The sequence below is a fragment of the Rhinichthys klamathensis genome, unplaced genomic scaffold (genome assembly GCF_029890125.1).
Source record: "Rhinichthys klamathensis goyatoka isolate OS25496 unplaced genomic scaffold, OSU_Roscu_1.1 h1tg000336l_1, whole genome shotgun sequence".
NCBI lineage: Eukaryota > Metazoa > Chordata > Actinopteri > Cypriniformes > Leuciscidae > Rhinichthys > Rhinichthys klamathensis.
Window position 1 is genome coordinate 494,631 of NW_026606850.1, and position 17,330 is coordinate 511,960.

The 17,330-nt window shown below is 41.3% G+C and overlaps 1 protein-coding gene across 1 annotated transcript; it reads left to right on the plus strand.

Annotated features, from left to right (window-relative positions):
• The first annotated feature begins 5,909 nt into the window (after nucleotides 1-5,909).
• LOC130106298 (uncharacterized) lies at nucleotides 5,910-10,148 on the plus strand. The gene is made up of 3 exons (XM_056272367.1): nucleotides 5,910-6,094; nucleotides 7,885-9,112; nucleotides 9,144-10,148. Exons 1-3 carry the CDS (start codon nucleotides 5,910-5,912, stop codon nucleotides 10,146-10,148), a joined length of 2,418 nt encoding a protein of 805 aa, XP_056128342.1.
• Nucleotides 10,149-17,330: the final 7,182 nt, after the last annotated feature.

Consider the following 17,330-nt stretch of genomic DNA (forward strand, 5'->3'; position numbering starts at 1 on the left):
TCTTGTTCTAACTCAGAGGTTCTGTGTCTGTGATGAATTTTGCCAAACCAGAAGATCTCTCATCTTCTTTCTCTCTCTCTCCCTCCCCATCTTTCTCCCTCACAACCTCTCTCTCTCTCACTCCTGTTTGTTACTCGTCTGTCTCGTTAGTTTTACTGTTTAACTGTACATACATGTATCCTGTGTTCAAATGTAGAATTCTGTATCCGTAGTTTCAATTATTAAAACCATATTCTTGATTGATCCTGAAGTGCTCATTTACAAGTCAATGAAATGAATATCTCATAGCTACAAAGCTTTACAAGTTGTTACTATATCAGTAACATAAATTTTATAAACACGAGAAAAATTAATGTTCACGGCCGGAACATTGAGATTTCTTGGAGTTTATAAAAAGGGACAACCTTGTTGAGAAGTTGGTAAGTTAATCTTACGGCTGTTTGCTGGACAAACCGATTGTTTGATAAACTAAATTAATTCCCTTAAAGGAACACTCCGACTTTTTGGGACTTTAGCCTATTCACCTTATCCACCAGAGTTAGATAAGTCCATACATACCTTTTTCATCTCCGTGCGTGCTATAAGTCTGTTTGACGCACCCACCGCTAGCCTAGCTTAGCACAAATACTGGATGTAAATGGTTGCAGCTAGCATACTAATCCAAATAAGTGACAAAATAATGCAAACATTTTCCTATTTTCATGTTGTGATTTGTATCGTCACAGAGTGTACAAAAAACAAAGTCACATGAGACACAGACATATTTTAACCGTATAAATACTGGGAACTATATTCTCTGAAGGCGAAGCACTGCTACTTGGGCGGAGTGATAACCGCAGCACCTGAGACGCGCCGTGGTGAGGAGCAGAGAGTTCGTTCAGAGTTTGGGTACGGTACGTCTCAGGTGCTGCGGTTATCACTCCGCCCGAGTAGCAGTGCTTCGCCTTCAGAGAATATAGTTCCCAGTATTTATACGGTTAAAATATGTCTGTGTCTCATGTGACTTTGTTTTTTGTACACTCTGTGACGATACAAATCACAACATGAAAATAGGAAAATGTTTGCGTTATTTTGTCACTTATTTGGATTAGTATGCTAGCTGCAACCATTTACATCCAGTCTTTGTGCTAAGCTAGGCTAGCGGTGGGTGCGTCAAACAGACTTATAGCACGCACGGAGATGAAAAAGGTATGTATGGACTTATCTAACTCTGGGGGATAAGGTGAATAGGCTAAAGTCCCAAAAAGTCGGAGTGTTCCTTTAAAGTTGTCTCATATAATCGATCTGTAATGAGACCATTGATATATGAATGAGGAATTATAATTCGTTATGATTTACCATTCATATATACAATCGATCTATTTTCAATTTCGATAATTTAACTGTAATATGCAATATATTAATCATATTCATGATTAATTATTAAAATTCCCTATGCATAATTTGAGCTAATTAAGGCACATCTCGATGTGGCTACATGTGTTTCATTTGAAGTCACCATAACAGTGATTAGTGTTTCCATTAGTTGGGCTCTTAACTCTTATTATATCTTTTGTCTTTATTGGCTGCTGTGATAGAGTGTTTGTCAAACACATTTACAGCAGCAAAGAAAGCTAAAGTGACACGAGATCAGGTGATCATGGTTAGCAGTTGATGGTTTTATAATAATCATGAAACATATTGATTCCCTGAGGTATTTTAATCTAACAATTATGTTACTCCACTAATATACACATCACAAATAGGGCTGGGTGATATATCGCATGATATGTTATGCGCATCTCTTCAGTAAAGCCGGTTCCTTGATTATTAGTAAATCTCCTTCACCTGCTTTCAGATGGAAGATATGATGCAGATATGAGTGTTAAAGTTAATGAGATAATTAAGTGATTAATTGAGTGATGATTGAGCATCTAAAGAAGGAGAAAATCTAAAATTGTAAGCCACCGTTATGGCGATCATTGTTTGCTTTAGTTGGGCTCTTGACCCTTTGATTAATAACTTTAGATTTTGTTTGGCTGTTGTATCTGAGTTATAACTGCCAGATCAACAAAGAAAAAAAATGATCTAATTATGTTGTCTATATTATGACAATCATCATTTGATCTGTATGTTTGTGATTTATGCTGTTGATTACAGCATAACTGTGATTCTGCAAAAATATCCAGAATTTTAGATATATAAAATATTAACTATTTTATTATTTTATGCCATGCCAGCAGGCGGCGATATAAACCTTAACTGTAAAGCCACGTTGGCCAATCAGAAGCGCAAATCTGACGTCAAACACAACACAGTGTTTATTAATAAACTAGTATTTTCTGGCTGCAAAGATACAGTTGGCAATGTTGACGCCATCTTCGCATGTCCTGATAATATTGTCTGCTATTTCGCTTCTTATTAATCCAGGCAATTGGTTGATGAAACATTGATTAAAATGAAGAACATTTTTACAAAACGAAATTCACTTTAAAGAATGGCTTTCTGCAAAACAAAACTTAAATTAAGTGGTCAAAGATAAGATGACCAATATATCAGGATACATTTTGAATGGGTCATGTCCAGAGGTGGGAAATCCAGGGGCCAATGAGTAGAAGTCCTGCCATGTGTTTATTCCACCCATAAACTCAGTCAACTGATTTCACTAATTAGTTCTCTCTCCTGTCTGAATTAGCAAATCCAGATGATTGGAACAAAAAACTGAGGAGGACTTTTACTTTCTGAACCTGGACACCTCTGCATAGTAATGCCACATGTCAGCCAAGAGCAAAGAAATAAACCAGACCTGGACCTTATAGTAGCCAAAAAAAATCTGTGTATATTAAATATGAAGTAATTTCAGCCACAGCCTCAGATGAAATCAACTGAAGAGAAAAGAAGACATTAAATCTGTGAAGATCTCAGCAGAGGAGGATTAAACAACTCCACAAACAGCATTACCAGCTTCACTTATTACTAACCAGACTGACTTTATTTCTGTCAGACGTCTACAGAAGTTTTATTGAGAATTAACAGAGGTTTAACTCTAATGTGTTTCATTTGAAGTCACCATAACAGTGATTAGTGTTTCCATTAGTTGGGCTCTTAACTCTTAATATATGTATTGTATTTTTTGGATGCTTTGACAGTGTGTTTATTAAACACATTTGCAGCAGCAAAGAAACCTAAAGTGAAATGAGATCAGGTGATGATGGTTTCCTGTTGATGGTTTTATAATCATCATGAAACAGACTGATTCACTGAGGTATTTTAATCTAACAATTATGTTGTCACATTAAAAAAAAAATCTTGATACAAACCCTGTGTTACTGCAGTATGAGATCCAGAAATTTTATAACAATCAGTTAGAAGACTTTAACAAACATGAGCATGAAAAAGTCAGTTTAACATGACACACACAGACATCAACAATCAGCGTATGAATCTCAACAATGATGACAATTCAAAGTACTTTGATGCAATGCATGCTGGGTACCAGCATAGTACCAAACTCCCAGCATGCATTGCAACATGAATAAAAAAGCTGAATTGTCCTATAATTTTGTTTGATTCTAAATATTTGCTTTTATGTTTTGCTGTTGTTTTTGTTGTGAATTAGTAGCTTTTCAGTGATGTTCTGAATTATTCTGTTTATCTAAATATTTGTGATTGTCACCATTGTTGAGATTCATACGCTGATTGTTGATATCTGTGAGTGTCAGCATAAACCAACTTTTTATTTCATGTTTGTTTAAAGATTTAAACCGATTGTTATTATGCTGGATCTCATGCTGCAGTAACACAGGGTTTGTGATGTGAATATACGTATTAGAGGAACAACATAATTGTTAAATTGAAATACCGGTTACACAGGTTATTTCATGATGATTATAAAACCATCAACAGGAAACCATCATCACTTGATCTCATTTCAGTTTAGTTTTCTTTGCTGCTGCAAATGTGTTTGAGAAACACACTGTCAAAGCGGCCAAAAAAAAACACAATACATATATTAAGAGTTAAGAGCCCAACTAATAGAAACACTAATCACTGTTATGGTGATTTCAAATGAAACACATTAGAGTTAAACCTCTGTTAATTCTCAATAAAACTTTTGTAGAAGTCTGACAAAAATAAAGTCAGTCTGGTTAGTAATAAGTGAAGCTGGTAATGCTGTTTGTGGAGTTGTTTAATCCTCCTCTGCTGAGATCTTTACAGATTTAATGTCTTCTTTTCTCTTCAGTTGATTTCATCTGAGGCTGTGGCTGAAACTAATCCATATTTAATATACACAGAATTTTTTTGGCTACAATAAGGTCCAGTTCTGGTTTATTTCTTTGCTCTTAGCTGACGTGTGGCATTGCTATGCAGAGGTGTAAAGTCCAGGTTCAGAAAGTAAAAGTCCTCCTCAGTATTTTGTTCCAATCACCTGGATTTGCTAATTCAGACAGGAGACATAACTAATTAGTGAAATCAGCTGACTGAGTTCATGGGTGGAATAAACATATGGCAGGACTTCTACTCATTGGCCCCTGGATTTCCCACCTCTGGTCATGTCTGACCCATTCAAAATGTATCCTGATATATTGGTCATCTTATGATCCTACCCATCTCATGCGATTCCTTTTTCATATAATCAACATAGATGAAATTTTAAAAAAAGAATATGAGAATATAAATATGAAACGTATATTTTATGTTTTTAAGTTATATTTAAACGTCACACCACTCCGCTTTTCCCGTGTGTGGCCTAGGCTATACATGCAGGTGTGTGTGCATATGGGGTTGGGGTGCGATTTCGAATAATCGAATAATACCCAGATCTTCGAATGCTATTTTTGCTTAAATGCCCATCCCTTCTAATGAGTAGCATCAAACTACTCAATCTTTACTTATCTACTACTCTACTGTAGTGACAGAAGTCTGAAAGAGACATTCACCAAGGGACTGTACCTTTAAGGAAGGGGGGGTTAGACGATGACGAGTTCCGGTTTTTGACGTTGTGTTTATGTTTTGATATCACTCGCTGTACTTGTGATAGAAATATTGAAGTGGATAGTAAAGTTGACTCGACGCATCTCCGTCTCTTGTCTCCTCACTTACTGCACTCCACATTGGTGACCCCTGATGCGAGTTGAACACGGCTGAATTATGTCACACAACGATGGTGGTGAAAACGCTGCGGCCGCAGCGCCGGCTGCTGCTAGCGGCGCGGCTAATGTCGGCGCTATCTACGCAGCCACCATCAAGTTACCGGACTTTTGGCAACACAATCCACGGCCGTGGTTTCAGCACATCGAGGCACAGTTCCAGGTGAGAGGAATAACACAGGACGTTACAAAGTATTTCCACGTAGTAGCGGCCTTGGATGCCTCGACGACGGCCAGGGCTATGGCGCTGTTAGAGGCTCCTCCAGCTGACGGCAAGTACGACGCACTTAAAACGTTCCTGTTGAGCCTCTTTGAACTGTCAGAACTGGAGAAGGCAGACCGCCTGCTGTCCCTGAACGGCCTTGGCGACAGCAAGCCGTCCGAGTTAATGGAGAGGATGCTGGCGGTGCTGGGCGCGGCGGATCCCTCGTTCCTTTTCGCCCACATATTCCTGCGGCAGCTTCCAGCACCCGTGCGCACCGCACTGGCTAGTTCCCCCCTCCCTTCCTCCAGAGACTACCGAGCACTGGCTGTGGAGGCAGACAGGATATTCCTCGCCAACCGACAGCAGTTTGTACATGCACTGCTGCCCACCCAGCACACGTCTGTTCCACCCTCGGAGGACGACCCAGACACTGCAGCTGCTGTGACGGCCCGCCGACAGCGTGAGGACGGGTGGTGTTATTACCATTCCAGGTTTGGGGCAAAAGCCAAGCAGTGTCGTCAGCCTTGCAGTTTCGGAGCCCAGGGAAAAGCCAGGGCCGGCGCTCATTAGCAGCTATGGGCGCTGGCCGTGACTGCAAGCTGTTATTCATCACTGACACCTTGTCTGGCGGGCGGCTGCTGGTCGATTCTGGGGCTCAGCGCAGCATCCTGCCAGCGCAGCCTGTGGACACCATGGCTGGCGGGCACGGCCCCCCGATGGACGCCGCTAACGGCACACCCATTCGTACCTATGGCACGAGGCATGTGGAAGACTAAATCCAGATAAAACGGAGGTATTATTTGTTGGTCCAAAAAACTATCCACAAAACCACTTACAATACAACTTTAATATAGAAGGATGTCCTGTTACTTTATCCTCCACTGTAAAAGACCTGGGTGTTATACTAGACCGAAACTTGTCTTTCGAAAATCATATTTCATATGTTACAAGAACAGCCTTTTTCCATCTTAGAAACATTGCTAAATTACGTAACATGCTATCTGTTTCTGATGCAGAAAAGTTAGTTCATGCATTCATGACCTCGAGACTAGATTACTGTAATGCTTTATTAGCTGGTTGTCCTGCATCCTCAATACAGTTAGTGCAAAATGCAGCCGCTAGAGTTCTTACTAGGTCAAGAAAATATGATCATATAACACCGATTTTATCATCTCTACACTGGTTACCTATCAAGTTCCGTATCAATTACAAAGTACTATTACTGACCTATAAAGCCCTAAATGGTTTAGCTCCTGTGTATTTAATGGACCTTCTATCGCCCTACAATCCATCGCGTTCTTTAAGATCACTAAATTCGAGGCTTCTAGTCATTCCTAGGATATCTAAGTCCACTAAAGGAGGGAGGGCGTTCTCACATTTAGCTCCTAAACTCTGGAATAGCCTTCCTGATATTGTTCGAGGCTCTGACTCGCTGTCCCAGTTTAAAACTAGATTAAAGACGCATCTCTTTAGCCAAGCATTTACATAATGCTTACCTTTTATAATACTGCTGAATCAGATCAAATGCATTTAATACTATAAAACTTGAAGAGACTGTAGGTTATCTGTATAGGTTGCATAGTATTTGCAGTCATTACGTTCCTGTGTATATTGCGTGAATGACGGGTGGTTGGGCAGATATTGTGTTGCGGTAGGTAGTATGCCATACGGAACCGTTGTCCACTGAAACTGCCTATTCACGCACCAGTGGGGCTCGACAGCCTTAGTCAACGGGTTGGCGCATATGGTTGGGTTGCGGAGAGATTGTGAGATTGTGGTTAGGTCTCAGCAGCAGGAGGGACGTAGAGGTCAGTAAGCTGGGCTGAGTTGAGTGGGGGACGGAGGGGGGTGATTTTGGGACGCAAGAGTCACTGTCTTCATGTTTTATCATTTACGACTGTGCTATGGAAATCATCATTATGAACAGCAGCTACGCTAATTATTTTCCCTTTGCTTTTCTGCTGTTATCTCGGGACGCGAGTCCCGAGAAAATGGCGTTCGTCAGCTCCAGTTTGTATCCAGCCACTCTCGGAGACTTCAGATGCTCCAATCACAAAGCCTGTGAAGTGACGACTCAACACGGGCGATATGGACTCTCTATGGTGGACGGCACTGATCCTCAACTACTCGTCTTAAGACCGGCGTGATTACTTGGACTTCCAAAAAATACTCTAAATGTTCCGATCCAATCTGACTTGTAATGCTGCCCGAATCATGCACTGTTCCTTCGTTAGTCAGAGGAGAACTGGCCCCCCGACTGAGTCTGGTTTCTCCCAAGGTTTTTTTCTCCATTCTGTCACCTGATGGAGTTTTGGTTCCTTGCCACTGTTGCCTTGGCTTTTGGCTTGCTTAGTTAGGGACATTTAATATTCAATAATATTATTGATCTGCCTTACTTAAGGTGGACATTGACGCAATTTCTTTTATAAACAAACTTTGTTATATTGTTTTCATGTTATCACTGTGAAGCGCTTTGATACAATCTGTATTGTAAGCGCTATATAAATAAAGGTGACTTGACTTGACTTGTTTCGGCGGACGGCGTTTCGGTTGGGACTTCGTCATGGCTGCTGTGTCTACGTCGCTCCTGGGGGCGGATTTTCTCTGCGCTTATAGACTGTTGGTGGATGTTACAAACTGCCGCCTGATCGATGCCCTCTCTTTTGCTTCGTACCCCTGCACGCTGGGAGGGACAGGGGCGCTTTGTCTGTCGAACACGCTGACCAACGGGGACCTGTATCAACGCCTACTTGCTGAGTTCCCTGACATCACCACACCCACGTTTTCATCGGCGGTGGCTAAGCATGGCGTAGAGCACTACATCACCACGGTGGGCCCCCCAGTTTACGCACGAGCCCGGCGCCTCGACCCTGCCAAGCTCGCTATCGCCAGGGAGGAGTTCGCCACCATGGAGCACCTCGGCATCGTGCGCCGCTCCAACAGCCCGTGGGCGTCCCCCTTGCACATGGTGACCAAGGCTGATGGCGGATGGCGTCCCTGTGGAGATTTCCGTCGCCTGAACGACGCCACCACACCCGACCGGTACCCAGTGCCGCACATCCAGGATTTTTCCGCCCACCTAGCCGGTGCCACCATTTTCTCAAAGGTGGACCTGGTGCGCGGTTACCACCAGGTGCCTGTCCACCCGCAGGATGTCCCCAAAACAGTAGTCATCACACCCTTTGGCCTTTTCGAATTCCTACGGATGCCTTTCGGCCTCAAGGGGGCAGCGCAGACGTTTCAGCGCCTCATGGACTCGGTGCTGCGAGATATGCCGTTCATGTTTGTTTACTTGGACGACATTCTCATGGCCAGCGCGTCCGCAGACGACCACCGGACGCATCTCCGGCAGTTGTTCGGCCGGCTCAGTGAGCATGGCCTCATCATCAACCCGGCCAAGTGCGAGTTTGGCCGGTCATCCGTCAGTTTCCTCGGCCACCACGTCACCCCACAGGGGGCAGTTCCCCTCCCTGCCAAGGTGGAGGCCGTCGCCAGTTTTCCACGCCCACGCACTGTGAAGTCCCTGCAGGAGTTCCTGGGCATGGTGAACTTCTACAACCGTTTCCTCCCCCGTGCGGCCCAGCTCATGCGTCCATTGTACTACGCTTTGCGGGGTAGGAGACCGGCGGACGTGTTGGCTTGGTCCCCAGAGATGGCTGATGCGTTTGATGCTGCCAAAACTGCACTGGCCAACGCTGCTCTGCTGGCGCACCCGTCTCCAACCGCCCCAGTTGCTCTTACTACGGACGCCTCTGATTACGCCGTGGGGGCTGTGTGTGAGCAGTGGGTGAGCGGAGCCTGCGGCCTGTGTGGCGTGCCAGCGCGCAAAGGTGACTCGTCATACCAAGGCTCCTTTGGCACCCTTCAAAGTGCCAGAGAGACGTTTTGATCATGTGAATGTGGACCTGGTAGGCCCACTTCCCCCCTCCCGTGGTTACACCTACCTCCTCACCATGGTGGACAGGACCACCAGGTGGCCAGAAGTAGTTCCCCTGTCCTCCACTACATCAGCGGAAGTGGCCCGGGCGTTCATTATGGCTTGGGTGGCCCGTTTTGGCACACCGTCCGACCTCTCCTCGGACCGGGGTCCGCAGTTCACGTCGGAGCTTTGGTCTGCGGTCGCCGAGGTCCTTGGGGTGAAGGTCCACCGTACCACAGCCTATAACCCACAGAGCAACGGATTGTGCGAGCGGTTTCATCGTGACATGAAGGCCGCGCTCAGGGCCAGCCTTACGGGCAGCGACTGGGCTGACCGCCTCCCATGGGTTATGCTTGGCCTTCGCTCCGCCCCTAAGGAAGATCTTCAAGCCTCATCGGCCGAGCTGGTGTATGGCCAGCCTCTGCGTGTTCCGGGGGAGTTTCTTCCAGATGCCACCGCCCCGTGGTCAGTTGCCTCACATCGGGCTGCATCTCGGGACATTGCAGATGCTTTTGTTCCTATTCCAACGTCTCACCATGGCCTTCCCCGGTCCTATGTGCCCAAGGATTTACCATCAGCCAAGTATGTCTTCATCCGCCATGATGGCCATCGGACACCGCTGCTTCCCCCATACGATGGGCCCTTCCGTGTCCTGGTGGGGGGGGTTAAGAACTTTGTCGTGGATATGGGCGGCAGGCCTGAGCGGATGGCTATTGACCGTCTCAAGCCTGCTCATGTGGATATTGGCGAACCGCTTCAGCTGGCCCTGCCCCCAAGGCAAGGGCGCCCACCTGCGGCAACCGCGACCCCTGCCCCTGCCCCGCCCCTTGCCCTTGGCCCCTCTACTGTTAAGCGCAGCCGCTATGGCCGCCAAGTCCGCCCCCCTGTACGTTGATTTTGTTGGAAGGACTGTTATGTGCTGGACTGTTCTGTTTTGCACTAGTGCATAGTGTCACAAGTTCTATTTGGGGTACATGTTCGGCCTGGCCCTGTTTATGGGTGAATTCTGGGGGGGCCTGTGTAGTGACCCACAAGGAAGTCTGAAAGAGACATTCACCAAGGGACTGTACCTTTAAGGAAGGGGGGGTTAGACGATGACGAGTTCCGGTTTTTGACGTTGTGTTTATGTTTTGATATCACTCGCTGTACTTGTGATAGAAATATTGAAGTGGATAGTAAAGTTGACTCGACGCATCTCCGTCTCTTGTCTCCTCACTTACTGCACTCCACACTACTATCTTTTTATTTTAATGAATTTTGTCAAGGTACATCAGACTTCTCTATTTTAGGCATTTAATTTTTTATTTTGTCCTCAAGTTTACTATATTGGACAATGTTTAATTAAACCTTGTTTGCTGCATCAGACTGCTCCATTTTGTTTGTATTTATCTTTGTCTTATATTAAGCATCGGGATCGTAATCGGCAGATCACCATGACAAGAAATCGGCAATCGGTATCGGCTGCAAAAATCCTGATCGGAGCATCCCTAGCATCTACCCTTAACACAATTTGTTTTTTTACACAAGCAGTGCACAAGTTCCAGTATGGCCTCTGGAGCTGGCAGAAGTGTCATCCAGTCCAGTCCACTCCATAGAAATCTCCTACCATCTTCCAGCCATGATTTACAGGAGGAGGAATGTCTGGCACCTGTGTACTGCAGCCTGATAGCTTGCCCGCTTAGAAGTGTAGTGATCAGGGGCGTAAGGCCTCAGAGTAGGGCTGCACGATTAATCGCACGATATTGTTATGCGCATCTAATCAGTAAAGCCGGTTCCTTGATTAGTAGTAAATCACCTTCACCTGCTTTCAGATGGAGCGGCATTTACTACAAAGAGCCGTAGTTCACTGACAAGCTGAGCCAAATCGCGTTAAAATTGAGGACATATCGCCAACGATATTTAATGCGATATGGCTCAGCTTGTCAGTTAACTACGGCTCTTTGTACACAGCAAAAACTCAGTGTTAAATGAACACACCTGGGAGTGTATATGAGTCCACTCAAGAGTGTTAAAGTTAATGAGATATTTAAGTGATTAATTGAGTGATGATTGAGCATTATTGAAGATACCTAAAGCAGAATCACTGAAGGAGAAAACCGGAATATTAGGTCACCATTATGGAGATGAGTGTTTGCTTCAGTTGGGCTCTTGACCCTTATATAATTAACTTTAGATTTTGTTTGGCTGTTGTATCCGAGTTATACATGCCAGATGAACAAAGAAAAAAAATGATCTAATGGTGTTGGTTATATTATGACATTCATCATTTGAACTAATTGTTCGTTATTTAGTCTGTTGGTTACAGCATAACTGAGATTCTGCATAAATATCCAGAATTTGAGATATAATATAAAGGATTTCTTAAAAGTTGTAAAACAAAAAGAAAAAATATTTCTTTTAGGCACACACAGATATCAAGATTCAGTCAATGCATCTCAACAATGGTGACGAGCAGAATATTCAATTAGGAAAAGTAAATTACATAGACAATTCAGATCATAATTTATTCATACCGCAATGATGGGAGCCATTAATGAGTTGTGATTGGTGGCAACAAGGATTATTATTGTCACCATGGTTGAGATTCACAGGCTGATTATTGATGTCTGTGTTTCTAAATAAATGCATTTGAAAGTGATTTGATCAGAATTTTTTTTATTAAATGTGTTGGATTATAAGAAAAATACAATTATCATATGCTGTAGAACCACTAAACTGTTGCTATCAAGTTAAACCAGATCATCTGAATGAGTTTCATTTTTCAGATCACAGGATGATTATGTCAAAACATAACCAACACTATCAGATCACACTTGTCTTTGTTCATTTGACTGTAATAAATCAATGACAGCAGACAAACAAAATTTAAACTTAAAAGTATAAGGATCAAGAGCCCAACTAAAGCATACACTGATCGCCATAACGGTGGCTTACAATTTTAGATTTTCTCCTTCAGTGATTCTGCTTGTTATCATCAGGTGTCTTCAATAATGCTCAATGATCACTAAATTAATCACTTAATTATCTCATTAACTTTAACACTTGAGTGTTAATTTAACACACATATCTGCATCATATCGGCCATCTGAAAGCAGGTGAAGGTGATTTACTACCAATCAAGGAACCGGCTTTACTGATGAGATGCGCATAACAATATCGTGCGATTAATCGTGCAGCCCTACCTCAGAGCCCATGTTATTACTGGAGTTGCCTTTCCATCCTCTGCCTCTACCACTGAGGTTCTGCACCCTTCCCCACATCACTGATTAAAAAGAAATGGTTTGTAACTTTGATATATTGGTTCCACCTGTTCCCTTACCTTGGGTAATAGACCAGTTTCACAGCGTTCAGGTGTCCGCCCTTGTTGATGTTAAAGATGCCGTAATTGGAAGGGTAATTTTTTGCAGGGTATTTTTATTATATTACTGTTAATACACTGTATATATTATTTGTACTACTCTTATACTGTTACTGCTACTATACTGCATAAGGCTACTGCTAATACATTGCACATTTATATTTCATTTATATTACTACTATTACATACTACTTTCTTAACTGTATACTGCACTGTATGCTTTATACTGCACCGCTTGTCATGGTTTGTAAATGTAAACCTCTGTAATGGGCAATCACAGTCTCCAAAATCATATTCAACTATGTAAAGACTATCTGGAGAGGTGCCTTAAAAATGGTGTTCCACTATAATTTTGATTCTGGAACAAAACACAAAAATCAGTTTGGGATGTTTATAATGGCCCTGCACAATATTGTAATATTTTTGTTACCTCATTATTCGCTCAGTGTTCAAAGAGCGAAATAGCATGCAGAAATACAACTGCCACTAGTAAGTCTAAATATGACTTACTAATTTCAAATGAAATCTGCTCAGCATCTTTCAAAATGGCATCTAATTGGTTTCTTCCATAAAAAGATGGCTTCCTTAGACCAAGGCCATTTGGCAGTCCAACTACCGTCAGGCCTTGGTTTAAAAGGCCTTTTAGGGAGCCTTCCAGAACCTCCAGCCTCCTCTGAAAGACATGAATATGCTCATGCATGCACACAATTTTTCAGTTTGACAATTCCGACTTCCCTACCGGTTTATAATCAGTGCATAGACTGTAAACATGTAATTCTTAAGATTGTATGCTATAGGTAAACAATTTAACAAGTTACTTAAAATGCCACAGATTCATGGAGGCATATTAGCTTATCAATATATGTAAATATTTATATATTTTTCACATTTACCTATAAAAAAGTTAGAAAATATGCTTACTATATCTTTGATTGAAGAGGTCCTGCACTTTCTTAACCAGGTCATTGACTTGACCTTTGTTGCTGTGGGTGGTGCTGTCGGTAGTGCAAGAGGAATTGGCTGCAAACGTAAGGACAAACCATATCATTTATCTAACAGAATCGTATTACGTATCTTTGCACTATTACAAGCCATTTGTGTAGTTTTTCATAAAAACAGTATCACCTTTGAAGTGCAGTGCAAAGTTGTTTGCTGTGTCTGCGGAGTCAAGGAAGTCAGCTGCCCCTTTGCTGCTGACTTCGTAGACCTCTAGGCCAGACTTTTGTCGGTCAAAAGATTAAAATGGCCGTCTCAACACCCAACTCCTCAAGTTTGGACACCTTTACCATTTTCAGGTAAAAAAGAATATCAAATAAAAAAATCCAACATGCATACCAACATTCCAACATATACTGAAGAAACAACTCATAACAGGGCATGGCAGTCTATATGAAAACACTTTTACTGGGTGAAAATATTGTGAGAAATAAGTGCTTAAGGAAATTACATTTACTACACATTAAGAGTCTAAATGATGTGCAGAAAAAATGTGGAGAATATAATTGGTGTGAATGCTGAATCATCAAAGAATCAAATCAAAATATGAACAGAAATAGCCATTGTGTTCTGCTCCATTCACACTTGTGGTTAATAATCCTTAAATCTACAACAACAATACCACTTATCAAATCAAATTAAAGGCAGGGTCCAGGTTTCTGGAAAAACAGCTTGAGCAAGCTAAATTTTGAAAATATACAATTCAGAAGTCCAAGACTTCGCCCCGAAACTACGCATCCAGAGTACAGTAACATGCAATGCTTGGACCCGTCTGGGGGAGGGACCAATGCCAACTGTTTTTGATTGACATATGACCATTCAATCATTTCTTCATCCTTGTGAAATGACTGCTTGGTGTTTTTCAGTCCTGTATGTTCACCAGGTAAATGTTGTTCTTTTGTGATAGATCATCTAATTAATTGGTCACAAACAGTTGTTGAAGTGGAATTAAATCAATATTGTAAAAATGTATTTTAAAAACATCATGGACCTTGCCTTTAAGTTCCCTTCTTTCCAAACCTGTAATTTCAGCTGGTTCAGATTTTTCTTTTTTTTTTTGAGCTCCCTCATTTCAATGCTAAGATCTTGCCCTTGTGCCCTCAGCGCTGCTGCTTCCTGTTTATATTTGTCTTTCTGCTTCTCCTCTAGTGTGGACCACCTGCCTTTTATATCCTTCATAGTCCCTGAAGAAAAAATAATGCACAGTAAACTTAACACTTTAAAGTCTGCAGAAAATGTGTCTGACACCTCGGTTTGCCCTTGGATTGTGAAATCCACCTTTCAAACAATAATTTGTAAATACATCAACAAACAGACCAGTCTTATATCAATCTATGTAATTTCTACATGTAGTAGCTTTTTGTGATGTTCAGAGTTGATCCGATTATCTGAATATTTTGTTGATTGTCACCATTGCTGAGATTCATTTGCTGGGTTTTGATATCTGTGTGTATCAGCTATGTATTTTTCTAATGCTCACGTTTGTTAAAATCTCTCTATGTTAATTAGAAAAATTACAATAGGAAAAAGGAATAAACTGTTAAGCATGTAGTGAACTTACTTTGATGATACACTAAGCGTTAGAAGTAAATTGCCCTCCCTCCTTCCTTCCTTCCCTCCCTGCCTGCCCTTCCTCCTCTTCTCTACTGTGTTCTTTTTCCTGAAAGTCATGTGATTTGCTGGAGAGCGAGAGCAGACATCGGAAGACACAGATCCTCTCTGATTGGCTGACGTGTAACACGTACAGGCTGCTATTTAAGCCCACAATATAGTGGCAAAATACTGCAGCAAAATAATTCAAGAAAGCAAGACACTTATCTTGAATAATATCATTCAGAAAACTCAGTTTGCTGTTTGGAACACAGATTTCCTCAGGTTTGACTTTTTCACATTTGCATGTATTGCTATTTCACTTTTAATGAAACCCAATTAATCATTTCTAATTCATTCTGTGGGAATGTTAGTTCTATTGGAAGATTAGAGTGTCTTGGTTAATGAGAATGTATGTTTTATGTTATGTTGTATGTCTCACGCAGATTATAGGTGAATTAGGGATGTGCTAAAATCTGAAAGCGCTTAACTTGGTTTAATGCACTAAGAAAAAACATTTACTGTGATATAGGCTATTTCTTCAGACTGTTTAGATCTGCAACTGCAAACCGCAAAAATTGTAAATAATAATAATAATAAGACATCAGGGAATGGATGCTGCATGTGGATTGTGACTCATAATAGAAATATCTGATTCACAAACAAAATCTTTTGATCAATTGATTATTTTTAAATCAATCAAACCGATTCACAGAGCTATTAGTGGATGTAAAGAGAAGAGGCTAAGTTTTACTGGATATATTATCTATGGATTTAAATGAATTGCAATACATTTCAGGCTTAAAATTTTGGTTTTCCTAGAGTGATGTTTATGATGATAACTACAATATGATATAACAAACTGTCATACAACACTAATTTGTTTAATGTGCCCCTATTATGCTTTTTCAAATATTATCTTTTATGCAGTGTGTAGTATAGCTGTTTGTCACTGTAAAAAGTTTTAAATAGCAAAATGCGCAACGAACAAATGTACTGACTTCACAAATTACATTGTATTTAAAAGAAAATAAAAAGTCTGATCTTTCGCATGAACATTTTGTTGGTGTAAAAAAACAATGAATAACAAACAACCACTTTTGGTCACTAATGATCTGTGTGAATAATGTCATTTCCTGATGTCAAAACCTATGTCACTTCATCATCCTTGAATTTAAATATAAGACATATAAAAATAAATTAACAGCTATCTTAAGAAAATGTAAAAAAAGACTATTATAGTAGATTGCTGGAAACTAATAAAAACAATATAAAGGGTACGTGGAACATTTTACATTCATTATTAGAAGGAAAAAAACAAGTACTGGTTTTCCAAACGAATTTATTGATAATGGTAAAATAATTAAAAACATGGATGAAGTCGTGGCTGGCTTCAATGGATTCTTTGTGAATGTAGGCCCTAATTTGGCCCATGAGATAATACCTCCACAAGAGGGCGATGTCCCACAATATTTAGAAGAAAGAAATCCAGCAACTATTTTTCTGAGAGATACTGATAAAACCGAAGTACTTGATATTGTTAATAACTTTAAGAATAAAACATCAAGAGACTGTAATGATATTGATATGCTTTTAATTAAACAACTAATTGCAGTAATAGTTGATCCCATAGTATATATTTCTAATCTCTCTCTGAAATTAGGTTCTTTTCCCACAAATATGAAAATAGCTAAAGTGGTCCCTATCTTTAAAGCTGGTAATCAGAATCTTTATACTAACTATAGGCCAATCTCACTGCTTCCCCAATTCTCTAAAATTCTGGAGAAGATATTCTCCATCAGATTGGATAGTTTTATTGATAAATATGGGATCTTAACTGATAGTCAATATGGTTTTAGAACAAACCGTTCTACATCTCTGGCTTTAATTGACCTGGTGGAAGAATTAACAACCAGTATTGATGATAAGAAGTTTGCCATAGGTGTATTTATAGACCTTAAAAGGGCCTTTGATACAATAGATCACCATACCCAGCCAGCACAGCCATGTGGGGCCCACATGGGTTTGACGTGGGCTATCTAACTGGGACCCAGACAGTTTTGCTCCCGGTTTCCATGTAGGCCCCACATGGGTTTGCCCAGATGAAATGAACACTGCTCAGTGTGCACACTA